The sequence below is a fragment of the Topomyia yanbarensis genome, chromosome 1 (genome assembly GCF_030247195.1).
Source record: "Topomyia yanbarensis strain Yona2022 chromosome 1, ASM3024719v1, whole genome shotgun sequence".
NCBI classification, from domain to species: domain Eukaryota; kingdom Metazoa; phylum Arthropoda; class Insecta; order Diptera; family Culicidae; genus Topomyia; species Topomyia yanbarensis.
In genome coordinates this window covers 36,076,730-36,096,195 of record NC_080670.1, presented here as the reverse complement: position 1 = coordinate 36,096,195, position 19,466 = coordinate 36,076,730, and the positions used below count along the sequence as shown (strand labels likewise).

Here is a 19,466-nt window from a genome sequence, read left to right as displayed (position 1 = left end):
TGCCAATAACTTTCCCTTCAATATAAAACTCTCCCGAAAAGTTGACAAAAAACTCCATTTTGACACATCGTCGGACCCCCCCACCCCCTGTGCATAGAAAATATCCAAAACTATTGATTTTCAACTGCCAACAACATGTCCTTCAATAGTTATTTAATTCTAAACAATTGAAAGTTAACCGCATCAACTTCAACCCCAATAAACGGGAAAGTAACGCAAAATGTATCGCGATAACCGATGAACCGACGATGACGATGAAAACGACGATACAATTATCGACGATGACGATGAAGGCGACGATACATTATCGTTAACGGAGTTTCCGATGACGTTGACGGGTGGTTAACGTTATCGACGATGACGATTAATTATCGATTAACAACCCTGCGCTATACATTCAAATGGGCTACTGAGAAACTGTTCTTCGTATGTAACTAATGTTGTTTAACAAGTCGGTATTTCGATAAAAGCAATTTAGTTTGGATTACCTTCTGAAAATAGTTGCAAAACTTATACAAATATTTGAAACACAGATCTGCTACAACATCGCAATATCACGCGAGTTGAGCAGTCCCGTTTACAAACGGCAACCTCCATCTATTGAAAAAAAAAAATACATTCAATAGAACCGGACGCAATCCGCCCATCATCGTTGCACTTCTTACGATGCTGGCTGCCGTTGAATTTGAATTACGTGAAATATCTGATGGAAATCGGTTATCCCACTTGTCTGTCATTCCATCCTTTAGCTATTCTCGACTTATTCGCAACGGGGACGAGGTCCGAGCTGTCGGGAGATGGTAAAACACGAATATCTAGCAGTTTTGAAGAGACTTCATCCCTAGCGTCGTCTACATAACAGAAACTGCCGTCGAGATTTACTGGCAATGATTTGGAATTGAACCTCCGGACACAACCGAGGATACATATTTATGCAAGTATGTTGCCTCACCAGCGCATCCTGCCAACCCCGAGAGAGGGGGGGGGGGGTGATTTTTCTTCCCGGGCCCTAGTTGTGTTGGCGTTCTTAGTACGGGTTTATCTTTGATTACAGGAGGACACTCTGTCCTGGTGCTCCACTTGGAGCTGGACTTGAGCTCGGGTCGACCGAGTTGATGTTGGAATGCTAGTACACAAGTATGTATATATAAACAGTGTACATAATGCTGCGGTCGTCTGCATACAAATTGGCTGCAATTTGAATAAAGATGCGAAGTTTTTTTTTTTGTTGGAATGGTTGATTTTTTTTGCTTCTTTACTTTTGTTTTCCAAGCGGTTTTTTATGTTTTTCTATTCCATAACGGAGCCAATTTTGCGGCGCTTGTGGGGGTGTACTTTGTAATGTAGAGTGATGCTTCGGTGGTTTAGTCTTTTCGAGCGATGAATAATGATTGGTGAATTATGTTATCGATGGCTTGTGATGGGCTACGAAACGTTTTGTTGGGGTACGATGGTGCAACATTTGACTCTATGGATGGACTTTTTGAAATTTAGTGAATGGTGATTTTTGACAAATAGAGCGGAACTTTTGTGTTTCCTGGTTCGAACGTTATACATTTAGTTCAACGTACTGAAGTGAGTTTTAAAACACTACGACTATTTCTTATTTACCTTTTAATCACTAACTTAATTGATCTCAGAGTTTCCGATGATTCTTTACTAATGAGTGATTTCTAGCGCTTCCTAATGTTAGTAGAATCGTAATATCCAAATTAATTTCACTTCCAATTGCCATTTAATTTATGCAATCATCACGAGACCACGAAGAAACAAATGTGGGGTGCACTAGAAAATTCACATTATTTTTTATTATTATTACTAACTTACTCCGGACAACACCAGTTTAGATATATGACTACATTCACCACGTGATGCTTCTCAGCCAACCGTCAAAACAGATAAAAAATTACATAGAAATGCCTCATGTGACTAATAAGAGCAAAAAAATCGTGATAAGTTACAATTTCGAAAATGAAAACTTACTGTTTCACAAAAAAGGAATTATCACTCGCTCAAGTTCTTCAGTTAAATTAACCTTGACATGGCTTGCCCTTTTTTAGCCGCATTCGCACCACCCGAACACTTTTTATTTCGTTTATTTGACACGGTTCATAGCGGTAGCTTAACGGAGCCGTGGATCTTTCATTTGTTTACTATATGTAAAAAATAAAAATAAAAACAAATATTATTGATTGTCCGTTGGACTGTCCATATAAGCATGAGAGTCCCATATGGATTTTTGTCGAAAATGAGATATCTGTTGGATTGTATTCTGTATCACCACTGAATCATAATGCACAAATCAGTTTACCAGGTTTGTTCAGAAAATATCGAAAAAAATACCAAAACATGGTTGTCCCATCCATAAGGCTCAATGAAAAATGTAAATCTTGAACAGCGTTTTGCTCGGCTTGCTGTTTTTCAATATGGGACTCTTATGCATATATGGGCAGTGGATCTCAAGCGCAGAACTTTTTATTGCGAGCGGAACCCTTCTTTCGCGGCTCGCCTACTGCGTCATGGGGACCATTTAATTCTCTTCTGTCCTCCACATCACGGTCATCATCGTTAAAAGTGCCTTGGTGCTCGCGACCAGATATTCTTTCCTGCTTCTTGCACTTATGGGTGACCAATGTAAATCCGTCGTCATTATTTTTATCTCCTTCACCGATGTTGCTTACAGTGGTTTTTGGGGTGCTGGATGCTGCTTTGGCAGTTGTCAATATTGGACTGAACAGGGTTTTGGGTTCGTTTGCCGTGGATGCGTTGGCAATCGGTAGAGATGCATTCTCCTCTGTATCTTTCGCGCAAGGTTGTCCGTGGTGCACTATCTGATCACAATACTTGCACGTAGGAGTTTGCCCCTCATGGGTGCATAACGTAGTTTGGTTAATAGTAGCTTCGTGGGTTTTGAGTTTTATAGTCAAGTGGGAGGGGATAGGTCTTTCGATCCGCATCCTCACTACAAGAACACCGTTAGGTGTACCCGGGAAGAAATTTCTCCACGTATCAGGTATAATGGCTTCTACTTCTTCGTATTGCGACATGTATTTTGCAATTAGATCAGGTACGTGGTGATAGGTCATGTAGCTTTACATCTACATAGTCTTTTTCTGCATACACGGGAATCTTAATTCCAACTTTATCACTTTCAGCCACATGCTTCAAGTTGTTCTGCAGAACGAAACGTTCGGCTTGGGCTAACGTGTTGAATGATATGAGTACTACATTGCGAAGATGATGATACTGTAGATACATAACCTCCTTGAGCCTAAGCTGCATCGTCACCTTCAGCAGGTATTTCACTTCACGAAAACTCAATCTTATTGAACAGAATTTAAATTCAACGACCGCTGTGTAGGGTCGGAGCAGAGTTTTTCGTCAACTTTACTCATGATGGCAAGAATAAATTAAAAGTTTCTCGAGACAATGCACACTAGATCGAGAGGTTGCTAGTTGTTGTTCACTTGGTTCGATTGTACGTCTGACTTGGACAGAAGTACAAAAGTAAACTGACCCAAACACTGCTGAGAATGCCAGGGCAAAAGTTTCTCCAACTGTCATTTGTGGTGACGAATTTCACTTCTCCATACTTCGACGTCGTTTTGTATTTTACTCTTCGCTACGGAGCATTCTGCTTCGGATAAAGATTTGAACGTTATAAGCCTACTAAGTTGTTGCCGGTTAAATTTCCAGCGCCGAAGTTGTTGCCGGTAAATTTTCTAATAATTCTTGTTGTTTTATCACAATGATGGTTTTTGTCATTGTCATTTCTCAGCCCACACCCTGGCAGACGTTCATTCGCCCATCTAGACTCTGTCAAGATGAGGACCTACAATGCCTAACTGTTCGTATGTGTTAGTCCGTATAGCACACCAGTTTCTTACACAAGCAGGCGCCGGCTGTTAACCAGTCCCACAAGTTTCAGATACATTACATAGAGGATAGTCGGAGGCAGAAAATGAAGAGATAGTAGAGAGATTTTGGTTTGCTGAAACGAGACAAGAAAAGCAAAATGATTGTGATTAGTATCGTAGTTATAATAAATAAGTAAACAATTTCTCATCTGTTGTTTGTTTCCTTGTTCGTAATCCTCCTTCATGTTCCTGATCTGTTTGGACTATTGGCTTTCCGTTTCCTTGGCCGTAACGTTCTCTTGCACCGAGTTGCATATATTGTAGCAAGAGAAACAAATGAAAAGACAAAAAAATGAAAATAAATGCGAAATGCTCTCCTTCCAGACCCCGAACATAACCCTTACTTTCCCTATGCTTATCATTTTGGTACCATCCGAGGAGCACTTGGACTAGTACCCACTGCTCTTCCACCATCCTCGTGGTTTTCTCCATTTATCACTGGCGTCACATGTGATAATTGGGTACGGAAAATGATTTTCTGAGCAGACAATGAAATGAAAGAAGATTGCCAGGTAATTAGTGCACTTTCTGCACCAGGTATCATATCGCATTTGTAGATATTAAGTGTATCTACTATACGATATGATGGCCGCAAGGATAGATAAGCAACCCAAGCTCCCCAAAATTTGACGTTCTATCACAATGATTGTTTTTATAGAAAAAAGCATACATATAAGATATGACTATTACAACAACTATCCGTTTCATCATCACCTTTTAGTGTGTTTGTTATATATGTTTCGCTAGAGATGTATGAGTGAGAGTTAAGGAAGCGAGAGGGAATGTAGTACCCGTTAGCTAAATTAGTACAACCACTACTAAGTGGATATTATGGGTTTAATAGTTGTTACTTCTTTGATTAGTTTTAATAAATGGTATTACAGAATGCCATTTTAGGAATAAGACAAACAAAAAAAAATGAAAAAATATGCCGCGCATGATGAAACTGTATGTGTGACACTTTTGTAAGCGAAAGTCTCGATTTCACCTTAATCAACTGTTCCACCTCGCGCACTGTAAATTTATGATAGGTCTGCGAAAAGTCGATCGCGGTTGTGTTCTCCGGTAATGGGCGAAATTCATTTTGTGATTCGCTCATTTAACTCGCAGTTGAGTAACGGGACTTTGCTGTTTTTGATTATTACCTTCACCAACAGACACCTTGGTCTCAATGGTGGTTGCTTAAATTAATTACATTTCAAAATATTCAATATTTTCGCTTTTATCGAATTCCTTGTCCGGTCCGGTGAAATCAGAGATCATCGCCACACTGTTGAAAATTCGCTGGAGTCCGGTAACCGGGCTCTGGCAACCATAGTTGGTTCTCCTGAACGGAACTCGCAGAAGAGTTATTGCGTAGAGCTCGAACACGGGCTTGAAACTCCAGACATCCGAGGATTGTTGGGCAATCCACCCTGGCAGACAGTAAGTCCGAAACGAACAGGGCTCGAGAGCAGTCCCTCCGGATGCTTAGAGTGTCGAGCTGTATTAAATGACAACGGTTTCCGTAGGTCGGCAGCTGAAATCTGTTTTTGCCAAGGAATATGTTGGAGTGCAAAGCGTATGAACCGGCGTTGGACGGCCTCGATTCTGTCTACGCGGTTCTGGTAGTGACGGATTCCAAACAGCAAAACGATATTCTATTGTCAAGTGACCCAGTGCGCAATAGAGTGATTTAGTGTCGGTGGCCAAAACTCCATTAAACGTCATACAAGATTGTAAGCCGGACTCTTTTCGCTGCTCATTCATATACTTTCAGAACGACTTTGGCTTAGATTTCAGTTGACGCTCGACGTTTCGCTAGTATCTAAAAAAGGCGCGTTTGTTTTGATGTTTGTATTCGTGGTTGAGTTGAAAGTAGTACTTTCGTAGTGCAAGTGTCTTATGTTTTGAGTGTTTTTTTTAAATGCAACTCGTTTGGCCGGTTTTATACGTCTAAGGACATTTGATTGCGAGGGTGTGGATTGGTGCTAATTGTTTGTTTGTTTAGGTAGTTAAGAATATTAGAAAACGTCATCGATGCTTCGTTCGCATCGGTATTGTTAAGATTTTCGTCCCAGTTATATCCAACAGCGTGCTAACGATGCTATCGTAACCAGAAGAAATCCATTACTTGCCTGAGACCACGTCAAGCCAGGTAAGTTTAAGTCGCCCAGTATAACAATATCATCAGACGGGGCGGTGATCGAGGTGATGATAGAAACGGAGGAAAGATGTACATCGATCAGGCTAGAATCACGAATTCTGTCAGGTGGAAAATACACAACACACAGGAACAGATTGTGATTGGCAAGTTTCACTGATATCCACACTTGCTTGGAGCTCACCCACCGTTGACATCGTTGATAACTCGGACTTTTATACCATGGCGAACGGCGATAAGCACACCACCACCTGATGTCCTTTGGCTGTTAAGGGCGTTGCAGTCAAAGCGGTAGACATCGAATGTTGAAACAAACACCTGGCGAGACAAAGTACGGTTGTCGAGCCACGTCTTGGTCAAAGCGATGGCATCATAACAGCAGCCCGTGGTCGCGAGCAAATAGCTGTCCGTTGAATAAACCTCGATACTGTTGGAGAACGGATCAGGTTCAGCACAGAGTGAAGCCATGCTGCCGTTTTGAGCGCGTTGGAAGGTTCTTTCATCAATCCCACAAACAGTACCGGAGCGGTTGACCGTGGTGAGCGATTCGAGACCTCCCCAATCAACTGTGTCGCGACGCAGAAAACGACGACCGTCGTTAGCAAGATACATGGTTGACATATGGTCACAAGATGTCGAAGTAAAAGCACAGAAAACAGACATATAAGATAGAACAAACTTTCCCGAAAAACCTGTGTAAACATTTAAATGAAAATACGCTGAAAATCACCATCGCATGCAGGTTTGCATGCGTGAGTCACCATTGTATCCAAGCTTGCATACAAGTCCCGTATAGCGATTGCTGGCCGATCGAAGCGCCAACCGGTGGCAAGTTGCTACTTGCTGTTGTCATTTCAAAGCGACAGTTCAATTTCTTACACAAGTTGAAAACTTTACTTGTATGTCAGTTCTCAGTGGTAAAAGGCAAATTGTTGAAAGCGAAGAATGCATCAGCACTTGAAGTGTTCGGGTCAGATGAATACTTGCCATTTGTGGCTGGTTGGAAGTCCTCTGCAGGACCATTGATGGGCCGGGTTGCATTAGAGAAGGACATGCTTCTTCTGAAGGCGGAAGAAAATCTTTCGCCTGGCTCCAAATGTTCTGGGTATGGCTATCCTCAAATTCCCTGAAAATTATGCCTTGCGTCCATGTGTCAGGGTTAAGAGCTGCATCACGGTACTTTGGGTGAACTCCAACTTTGAAGGATATGAAGTTCAAAGTACTGACGTCTATGCCTTTTTTTACAAGCGAAACAATCTTTATCTTCTCGTTCCAATTTAGTGCGTCTTTGGGCTTTGGTCTCCTTGCTAACGCTGGGATGAAAGCGGAAAAGATACAGCCAGAGTAATGGTGCGGGAGGTGGATCCGTAACAATGTTGCTATTATCGACTAGCTTTCGACCGCTAACAAGAATATTGCTCAGATCAGGGCCATCCTCGCGACGACGTTTCTAGCGAGGCGCAAGATTGGATAACTCAGGCCTTCAGCACAGGCGTCATCTGTTTTCCCAGCAATAACACATCCAAGCGAAGAAACGGTGTCGCGAATGCGAGCGAAATTCATCAGTTTGACACATTTATTGCACATCCAATATAAATTTGGGTTTTCCGCAAGTTTTTTTTCAAAAACGGCTTGTTAAGTTGTTTCCCACATTGCATATGCAACATTTCTGCAAAATATTTTGCAGAAATTCTGTATTCGATAAAGTCGTCATCCGATTTGACGGTTTTCGCGCAGTGATCGCATGCACTTGCCATAATGCGTACCGATCTGAGAATGCGAACAATGAAATATAGATAGCGCTGCGTTCGATGGAAAGTTTTAGTGGTTAAGTCACAGAACTTCAGCGCTGGACGGCACTGACGTCCATCTTCCGGATACAATTCCGGATCCTGGTGGTCAACTGCTTAGTATCCTTCGCCCGCCAATTATTTTTGCACACTAGGGCACTGGGGGTGCCGGAAAAATCTTCAATGGGACGGCCATCTGGGGCAAGTTGGTCGGGTTCCTTTCTTTCGGCACGAACGGTATCTTTTTCTGCACAAAATACTCCAGCGTCTTCTTGGCGAAATGGGAAGACGCCTTGTCCGGCCGGAAGACGTACTTCCCATTCGCATGATGCTCCTTTAAGCACGGCAGAAGAATTTACTCAAGACACTCCTCCTGGTACACTTGTTGATCGATGGCCAGACCGCTCGGCTTGACCCACGGCTTTAAAATTCCCTCTGTCCGATATGGCGATGTACAGAATAACTCTTTTTTTCTTCAAATTCATGCTTTCACTTATATTTTACTTCGGGGGGTGTGGCCGAATTGTCGCTGGAATAGTTGCTGCCATTTCCTGGTATGTGGACCTTCGAGAGCGGAAAGTAACTTTCGTCGTCCAGCACTAACGACGTCCCGCGGTAGTTCTTCGCCATCCACCGGTTGGCCAATGCGATTTCACGATCGCTATCTGCTCGTCCGTGTACTCGGAGGACCGAGTCTTCTTCCGACAGATGATGTCCTCCATCTTGAGGGCTCGGTGAATCAAGATATGGGAGCAGTGATATTTTCGGCCGGCGTCACACAAACTCGTTCCGTCCTTGTTATCGAACAGCTTTTTCGACGATTTCTTCTTCTTCTTCGTCATTATCATCGCCGGACAGCTGCTACCGGCCTTCCGCTCTCCACGCTCAGGGATGCTAGGATTAGGTAAACTGTACTCACGGGCACGTTTTCGCCTCGAATGTGGTCTACCGTCAACTTTTTCCACGATGACCTTGCGTTTCGTAAAACCGTACAACACGCTCGCGGAGTGCTTGCTGTTTCCATGCCATCTTGGATTGAATTGACAGCAGCCGAGCTAAAAGAAAAATGCCGAAAAAATTTCTCAAAAACTCAACGTAGGGTTTAGGTATTTTCTATATAGAATGTGTATGCAAAATTTGAAATAAATCGGTTAAGTAGTTTTTGAATGGCAGTTAACACCGCAAATCGTGTTTTTTCCAGAGACGTTGTACAAAAAGCTTCATCACCGAGTAACATATTTCCATATTTGTCCATATTTTTGAATGAAAAAATTACAGAATGTTACTGAAATGATGCATTATAATACACAAAAATTTTGATCAATTCGATTCACCCAAAATTGTAAAAAAAATCGCAATAAAGAATTTATTCACGCTGAAGCGCTAACCAAATATCGGTCTGCAATGTGGCTTTATTATATTGAATTATCTGCTACATAAATCGTTCAGCTTACGCCTTTGTGGGGGAAATGAGGTGGGGCCATCATCATAATAATTCTTGAAATTAAACATTACTAACTCCCGTTATACTGAACGATATATTTAAATTCCTGGGTGGCGCGTAATAAGACTGTGGCCTAAGTCATGTCTGTATTTGGTTTGCGTTTAAATATTTATCTATAAAAGAACGAACAGCGATATAGTGGCTTATAATTTGAGAGTTGGTGAGCTGCTTCGAATGGTGCGATTCGTAATTATTGATGATCGGAAAAGTCAGCAAAACTCCATAGTGAACAGGAAATTAGGAGCCTTATTTCGCATAAAATTCAGCATCAATTTACAGCAAAACCATAATGCCGAGAAGAACTGCGACCAACGTATATGGATTTTCATTCTCATTTCGATTTACTGTTGATAATAGAGTTTCTTGCATTTACCATCTGTTGAAGTCGACGAAGGTCGCACCGCTTAGCAGTTATTGAATTCAAAGTGGCCTAGATCTCGAAATAAAAGAAGGTGCCGCATTCGAAAAATACCTTCTGCTGCAATTAGACATCGGCGTTTCTCGAATCTTTTGAAAAAATATTCGAGTACCGGTACTTTATCGGTACTACCGGTACTGGGGGCTTCAGTACCGCAGTACCGGTTCTCACCAAAATGGGTCGGTACTGCGAACCCTAGTGCATGGCATTTGCGCTCGAAAAACTACACTAGCGCCGCAAAAAAATATTTTGAAGTTGAAAATGAATGAAGAATGATTGAACGCCTGCGCTGTAACATGCACTGTATGAAGAGTGAAACAACGAATAACTACAACATAGAGCAAAGAAGGACATGATCTTTCAATTTCAGATAAACTTGTCACCAGTTAGTAGTTCTGGTCGATCGGAGTAATTTAATATGGTTCTCTCTAAATTTTTTCGAATTTCTTAGTAAGCAAACACTGAATAACAAACAGTTTACCTATGAAGCTGCGAAATCAACTGTTACGATATTCATCGGCATTGATGGTGTACCTGCGAATCGATTCGGCCTGTAACTTAATTAAAGGGTCCATTTTCGAATTAGTTACTGAAATTTTGTGCTGCCTCACTGTAACAGTTTCGTTGGCAGGTGACACCATAACCATGAGAACCACTAGAGGTTTCCCTCGAGGAGGAGTGCTGTCATCCCTTCTATGGTCCCCGATAGTTGACGATGGACTTCTGAACGAACTTGGATTGTCTGGGATTCGAAGTAACGGTTTACGTCGTCGACATTATTATTGATTTTGGATCGTATTCAAACTGCTGTAAACCTGACACGGAAAAGGTGTAAAAGGGAGAATGTAAATAAATCCTCCAGAACCACCGCAATTTGTTTTTTCAAAGAAAATGAAAGACAAACTGAAACCAGCTACCATTAACATAACCACCGTCGAATTTGCTACGGGAGTGAAAAATATCATGGAGGTAATAATAGATAGTAAACTGCTGAGGAATCAGCATAACCCTTGTATTAAAAAGACACAAAGTTCACCGATTTTTTATGCGATTATATGACATCGCCGAAAAATGAGCTTCTCTAAATGACAACATCTTTCTTTTCGAAGGCAATTTTTGACCAACATTTTGGCCAACTGCCATAATGCAACCTCGACTAGCTTTTCCAAACAATTGGATTATTGTAAATATTCCAATATCTGCTAAAAGGTAAAAATAGATCAGCTTCTAGCACTGCCAGAGAAGCAGCAATCTTGATAAGCACATGTTTTTCGCATTTCTTGACGCCAACAGTTCAAAAGCAAAAATAAGGTAATTACCCTATATACACTAGAAACATGTTGAGCATGAAAGGGTTAAGTTCTATGCTATATTCCCCCCTAAGGAGAAAAAATTGGGTAAACACAAAAATTTCTTCTTAGGGCAAATTTTTTTGGTGAAACCACTCTTTGTACGTGAAGGGCATAAATCCTAACTTAACAAAGTCATGGGTGCATTTCGACCTCGTCTCATCAGAAACCAACACTTATTGTGGGAATAGTTTCGGCTTCACTGTGTCTCATCGACATACGCAGAACTTCTGCTCGAACGGGACATCGTTCGATTGAAACACAAAGTGTGTCCGTTTTAGGGATTTAGTGTCAAGCTGGCGCTAATCTATTCCGACAATAAGTTAGTGTCGGTTTCTGATGAGACGAAGGAGGGTTAAGTTATCTGACCAAAAAGGTTCAGAGAGTGACATATTTGGCAATTACAGGGGCAATTAAATGGTCCCAATGATAGCCTTGACAGCAATATCGAACCGTTAAAGTGCCTTACGAATACATACGCTGTATTGGCATTCGCCGATGACGGGACAGCCTCATTTAAAATCACATTGAAGTCAGCGTTTCATGACTTTCTCAAACTGATTGTGAATACGCCGTAAGGCAATAGTAAACTTTCCTTTACTTCGAATCTTATGGCTTTTCCAAGCACCCACTTATGTGACAGTTAACGTCACGAAGCACACGAAATATCGTCACGTATAACAAATAATTGAAATCCTACCCGAACGATATTGCATCGCACCAAAAAAAGCCAGCGCACCGTATGGTGGGGAGTCTTTAATCGCCGAGGATCAAATGCATGTCACTGACCAATGATCGAATGGACACGAGTCTTTCCATTCTATTGTCACTAGACATGGTTTAAAAATTGCAAAAATTCAGGTGTTGCAAGACACCCTCACCTGACGGTATCACAAACTTGTACGAAATGGCTGCTATTTTTTCGGACGACGGGAGAGAAACTAAATTACATTTCTACTTTCGGCTCTGTCAACTTTTTGCCAATCTATTTTGATGATGGGTTGGGAAGGTAGAACGGTCGCCCGGAACGCCCCGAAGAAGTTCGGGAATGGCGCGTGTAGCTTCTCGTCCGAAGTAGCTTCTCTGCGTACAATCCGTACGTGAGCGTTCATCTAGCCCGTTTGTCGTTGTTCATGGGGAAATTGAATTATATTTGTGCCAGAAACGTACAAGCACGTATTTCCAAATCAATTTGTCTGCGAACGGTTTTTTGTTGTTGTTGAAGTGAAACAATATATCTAGTCAAAAAAACCACGCGTCTCCATTGAGTTCTGCACTTCTGGGGCGGTAGCAGCCATCCGAATCGTTGTGTTTTCGATACTTGGAGGAATGTGTGCTGGAGCTTAATGGGTTATCTAGCCGACCTTGGCCGGTCAACGGTGAAAATCAATTTCCGCTGACTGCGAGCGATTACAGTGAAAATATGTACATATACACGTACTGCCATTTACATGAAGACAGTTTCGCGTTTTATCTGTTCACCTCACACTCCACATTCCCGTAGCTACGTTGGTACACGGTGGGTAACATCTTACCTGACATGCGCACACTTCGCCGAAACCACCTTTGCCCAAGACTCGGTACATGCGAAATGTTTTGTAAGTAACCGGTTGTGCTTCCAACCATTTCCACTGTAGGTATCTGGAATAAAAAAGAAGAAAGAAAAAAAAAAAGATTAGAAAGGTAAAGCGATAGCAATAGCAGCTGATCACGACGCAGTGATGTATTCATGTGAAAAAATTCACCAAAAGATATTAAGGGGTTCGTCTCATCTGCAAACTACTTTTTTGAAAACTTTTTGTGATACTAGATTGACTAAATATCAACTGAACGGAAAAAATCTGAAAACGGAAAATTAACTAAAAATTACTATAATGATAATGTAATTGATTTCGTTTCGACTTCGTCTCATCAGAATCCGACACTAATTTGGAGTTATAATAATTTGGCGCTGGATTGGCACTAGTTTCAAGATTCAAGGAAATGACTGGTCGAACGTGATGTCTCGGTAGACTAGGAGTTCTGATATGGAGATGAGACACAGCGAAAACGAAACTTAGTTCGGCTTAGCTTCGGTCTTGGATCAAGCGTCAATCTCGTGCTAAATTATTGCAGCTTTAAGTTAGTGCCGGATTCTGATGAGACGAAGTCGAAGCGCAACCCATATTAAGTTAGGATTTGTGCCCTCCAAACACAAAGATGCGAGGGTAGTTTCACCAACATTTCACATTGGGAAAAAATAGAAGTGTTTGCTAAATTTTTTCTCATAATTGGGCAATTACACAGGTCGCCCCCTTAAGCAAATGACGGTTGCCTATTTCAACGGACTTTTCTCGAACATTGACGTTTCGACATTGTAGATATTTACCCCCCCCCCCCCCCCCTCGCAAACTGCGTATTTACTGGTTCGGATCAGTACACACTCGCATCCGTTGAACGCCAAAGTGGTAAGCCAAACAGAGGTCACGCACGATGTAACACCAACCACCACCGCCAGCTGGCGGGTGATTCTTTGAAATATTCGATTCCGAATACTCTGGATGCAGCTTCCAACCAACTTCTGTTTTCGTAGATATGTAGGTATGTGCAACACCGGCAGCGGGCCTGATGGTTGGAATCCAAATATGAACCCTTCTAGAATCGACAAAAGGACAGGGCACACCGATGACGACGACGACAACGAGGACGACAAGTTTCCGCTCACCCATGTAATCCGAAATTAATGAAGTGAAACTATGCTGTGCAGTTCGTAATATGTAGCCAAAAGGCGATAGGTCAGCAAGAAAAAAGTATTTTGTGAGTTTCATGTATGTTTTGATAAACGAAATGAAGATATTGAAGTTACATGTTTACGCGACAGTAATTCCTATCAAACATCCACATCAATGATGAATCGAAATGTGATGCTTTGAGAGGGTCAAATTCTAACTTAATTTGAAATGAGTTCAGATCGTTTAGTTATTAGGTTAGGTTTAGGTTAAAAAATATGGATTTATGATTGGAGACCCAAATGATAAAATAGAAAATATCCATTCAAAAACGTTTAGATACTAACCCGATCACAATCAAATAACAAACATATAATAGAAAATGCGATTTTCGTATCAAACAAGTTTTAATTGGGTTTCGTTAGTAGGTATGTTGTTATGCCCTTATAATCGAAAATTAAATTAAATGGTTACCTAAACAAGCGGCACCGGGTGTTTTTGAGCGTTTTAGATGAGAAACAAATGGCACTCAGTGCACACGCACGGTTACCGGAAAGTTGAATTTATCAGACTTCAATTTCTCGTTTGAAGTCGTACCCCTTGAGCCGGACCTGATACGATCTTCTTCGGTTCAAGAATACCGCGCTAAGTATGCTGAAGATTTTTAAAAACCCAGTTCACCCAGATAAGCTCAGAGTTGTGGTTTCCAGTCAAAAACAAACAAATGACATTACTAGAGACAAGACCCTTACGAGGGAGTACCGCGTCTACGTATCTGTTCACAAAGTTGAGATAAATGGCGCAGTCATCGATTCGAGTTTGACTCGCGTAGATCTGGTAGACCACGAGATTGTCTATTTCTAAGACCTGCTGCTCCAGTCAGTGAAGATGTTGGATTACAAACGAATGCATTCAGAATCAATCACTAAGAGAATGAGACAAAATCATGAATCCTCCCGAGGCAGTGTAAGAAGGAGTGTGACTCCGACGCAAAAAAGGGACATTTTTTTATTGTGTCTAGACTATAGGAAGAGCAAAAATATTTCCTCCCTTGAAATACCTTGTAAACAGGGATGCCAACCTTCCATATTTATCTGGATTCTTCCGGATTTTATGTGTAGTTGAACATACAGATAATTATTTTTCTAACTCAGTTTTTAGAGTCCAGATTTAGCCAGGCAATTTAAAAAAAGCAATATAATCCACAAATAACGTTTCGACTTCGTCTCATCCGTATCTGGCAGGTTACTTGGTCACACAGATAGACTTTAAATTCAACAACGATCATCATTTGTATTCACAAGCGTGGATAATGTCCCGAAGCTGATAAAATCAAGACGAGGAATCGAAACATGGTTCAGCTCACAAGCCAATGCAAGCCAAACGTTGCTATATTTCTGCCTCGGAAGAAAGTATGATTAGAACCATATTTTGCATGTAGGACAAAATACGTATAACTTTGGTAAATTATGGATTGACATTTCGCCATCTTATCAGTACATGGCTGCCAACTTGGCCACTACCACGAACTACGTTGTTCACTACTCCGATGAAAGTGGTTATTGGAATATGCATAGCCATGAATAAGGTGAAAATATTTATGCCTGTTTAATTAGGATTTTAACATTCATGTGTCGTCATATAATTGCACAATTACACCATTTCTTAAAAACTTTAGCTTAACCAGATAAATCCAGATAAAAATATTACAGATAAGTTGACATCCACGCCCGCAAAGCCGAAAAAATTGTTTTCGAGAGGCCACAAAATAATATAAATCAAAGAAGTGCTGTCACAAAGCCGTAGTAAATAGCTACTGGTCTAGGAAATATGAGATTCAACAAGGAGCTTCCAACACTTCCAGGGAGACCAAAACAGTCGACTGTCTTAACAATTCAAATAACAATATTCTATTTTCGAAAAAAAACACAATCTGCCAGGACTCATGTAGGCACAAAAAACCTACCGGGTCGCGTGTCCTCCCAGTAGCGCGAATAAATCAACGTTTTCAATGGCTTTTTTGTCATGCAACCATAACGATCCGAGGATAGATAGAGTCAAATTTAGCTTAAATTTGCCCGATTGTGTAAAAAGGCTTTTGTTGAATATGTTGGACAAGGTTTTTTTCGAGAAACATTAATTGTCACGTGAGAGTGAACGCTATTGAGGTAAAATTTGATGATCGGACAAAAATGTAAAATTGCAATTTCAACACATTTCAATCGACCGATATGGGTTATGATCGGAGGCTGGTGTTCCCAGGTTCGGGATAGCGTCAAAATCTCCCAAGCGAACTACGCTTTATAGGCAAAATTACAATTTTAATCAGAAGATCCATTTTTTGTAAAAAAAAATCGAATGAATTCTGCGAAAAAAAAATGAATCCATTTTTTTGTTAAAATCAAATTCAGATGAATTCTACGAAAAAAAAATGATTGTCGAAATAATTGCAAAAAAAATTAAATGTTTAGCCCAATTGTTTGAAAATAGATTGCGAGCGACCCAATTGATCAATTTTAATGATTAAGGGGGGGGGGGCGTCTGGTATAAAATGCTCAAACAGAAAGGTATTCCCTTTTACGATTTTGAAGGCGAGGCAACAATGGTTCTTTTGTGTGATGTTAAGATTTATTGATTCATGCATTCCAAACGATTTTTTTTTTCAGTCACGTAGAGCCACACATACGAGCGTTCCAAGAGTAGACGTCCAACCATTTACACGTCGAGGAGTGCCGCGGCGAACACGACAACTCTTGATAAAATTGTCTGACACAGGCAATTCAATAAGATTTGTAAAGCTTAGACTTATAGTTAGTCGATGAACTAAAACGAAAATAGAAAAAAAGTTCGAGTTTCGGAAAATGGCTTCATGAAAACCGAAAAATCTCATGTTTTGCTGTACAATTTGCTCACTTTTCTTCAAAATAATAGGGAGAAATTTTTTTTATCAGTTTTCTGTGGTTCATCGACAGGCTACGCATATTTTGCATTCTCATAAAAAATCAAGTCAATTCGTTGATTAGGTTTTGAGTTGTCGTGTACGCCTATTTGAAAAATGCGGTTTCTAAAAAAAAAACGCTGTTAATGGCTGTCTCACATCAAATTGCTTCATGGAAAAATTAATGGAATTTAAAATTTAAATTTAAATGGAAAAGAAATTTGGGTAAAAATAGTTTAGAGTGTATTGTTTACACTATATTTTTATCGCTGTCAGTTTTTTTGTTGCTGGTGCATAGAAATTTGCGTGTGTTATAGCAAATACGCGCGAAGAATACGTGATACGTGGCTGTTTAAAACAAAAGAAGTTCAACGTGGCCACCGAGATTGCGAGAGACTATTCTAGAGGTTCAATACGATTTTTTTGCCCTCTACACTAGACGCCCCCCTGAAATCAGCTATGAAAATGTCAAAAGGTATAGATTCATCGTGATTTTGTTCCGATCTGAGAAGGCTCCGTTAATTTTTTAATATCACTGTTTATAACAACATGGAGAAAAGGTCTACTGGACCTATTTTTCATTCAAAATATACTGTTTTTAGTACTTTTGTAATAACATGACCCGCCATTTATAACTAAGTTATTCCACACCGAACGTCGCCGTGCGCGGATTTCGAACAACGATTGAACACGTAAACAGCTTGTGTTGTCGCGAATCCGCATGTACCCACATGGCTGTTGCAACTATTGTGACATCGACAAGCGATAACGAACATGTTATAGTTATCAATTATTTTAACTACTAACTGGCATCATTCGGAATTGAAACCGAGGCGAACTGAAAGAGTGATCCATTGTGAAGGATTTCCTGCATGTCCGAGGAGGAACACCCTATTCGAAGCTGCGATCAATCGATTGCAATTAATGCAGGCTGCAATTTAGTTAGAAGTTTTGAAATTCACTGAAACTATTAAAAAATCGTAGAAGTACAAAAAATTAAGATTTTTTGTTTCTAACATATTTCTTACTTACTTATTTACTTATTTACTGAATGAATTTCAAAAATATTTTTTCCATAAATTGAATCTTTTGACGAATTCACTGCTGATTTAATAATTAAAATCGCTCAATTGAGTCGGCCGCAATAAACTTTGAAACCAAACAGACTGACAACTTTAAATGCTAATATATTCGTCAGAATTTTTTTTCGCTCTGTCCGTCTGGATTTAATTTTACAATGGCACTCATACTACCGAGAAATGGATCTTCCATTGAAATTGTAATTTAACCTATTTTGGGTGGTCCGTTTGGAAAATTTTGACTCTATTCCAAAATCAGGAACACCAGCCTCCGATCACAACTAATATCGGCCGATTGTATGTATTGTTCGATATTTAAAAATCATTCTTTCCCGTCACCATCAAAATTACATTTTTGGCCTCGGGAAACTAGTTTTCAACGTAGTTTAGTCTGTTTTCTGTGCTGTCCCTTGACTACTTTTACTTGAATTAAGGTTGAAAATACCGTACAAATTCTGAACGAATTCGTAAAGGTACATTATTCTAGACACACGTCCAAAAACCATACAGTCCTTCGAAATTTCGCACGATTCATATGCTTAATCATCCTAAGTTTCAGTCTCTTTTTGAATGCTTTATCACGTTGAAATATATAACACACAATTTTAAAACAAAGTTTATGATTTTGTCCAGTTTTCCCACTGTGTGTCCCCGACCAAGCACACAGCACTAGTTGCCAACGTCAGTACGGAAGCAGGTTTGGTCGTATAAGAGAGCGCTAAAGTAAACCTGACATTGTTACCTACAAAAATAAGAATTCGAACAACCGAGCTTGGGTAAATATTTATCTTTCATATTCCTGCAGTTGCCTCTTCCTATGATTCAATTTCAGCTTCGATAGGGAACGGGGCAAAAACTTTGCTGCTGTTGACGATGAGAGAGGGGGTATGGTAGGGGGTATGAGTGCATTTTCCGAAGACTTGATAGTCTGATAAAATCGAAAGCGTTAAAGCAATCGGGAAAGTTTTGATTGGTTAAGATAAGGGAACAGAGAAACTTCTCACTCTATTATCGGTTCCGATGTGGACTCGTGTTAATTAGTTATTTCTTGAAGTAGCTGAAATTTTACCCTTAGCTTTTGCACCCTTCGATGAAGCTGCACCTCAAGAAGCACAGTTTAAATTCTATTTTGGCCGATTTGTGAAGTCTGGGTAAACTGCAACATATTTTAATCATAGTTTATAGTAGTTCTTGACGTCGAATTTGAGGGTTTCGCAATGATATTGCAGAAATTTTCAAAAGACTCTCAAGAGATCAAAATAATAAATTTTAATGATCATCTCTCTACTGGATAATTTGAGAAAAAAATGCAATACTGAATTTTTCTTAAGACCAGAAAATGTGACCCATTTTGTTAGTTTTCGTTCATTCGCTTCACTCGACAGGTTGAATATCACACAAGCCAGTTGATAGTGCCAGAATGGTCCGCAGCTGGTGACGATGCTGTTCAACTGCTAAACGAAAAATCAATAAATCTTTTCAACCGAATGCTCATGCCGAATGTTTGCACACGGGGAAACGCCACTGGCACATCTAGCTGCTAGTATCACTCCGACAGTAGCTACTAGCTTTTGTCAGTTGCGAAATGCTGCCGCCGGTTGGTTAGCTGTTGTTGAAATG

The 19,466-nt window shown here is 40.4% G+C and overlaps 1 protein-coding gene across 6 annotated transcripts in view; it reads right to left on the bottom strand.

Annotated features, from left to right (window-relative positions):
- LOC131677373 (G protein-coupled receptor kinase 2) overlaps positions 1-19,466 on the bottom strand; it is a 208,763-nt gene that overhangs the window by 17,113 nt on the left and 172,184 nt on the right. For all 6 annotated transcript variants that reach the window (XM_058957150.1, XM_058957151.1, XM_058957152.1 and 3 more), the window contains exon 8: positions 12,657-12,762. In XM_058957150.1, coding sequence (XP_058813133.1) covers positions 12,657-12,762 — 106 coding nt within the window. The remainder of the gene's footprint in view (positions 1-12,656; positions 12,763-19,466) is intronic.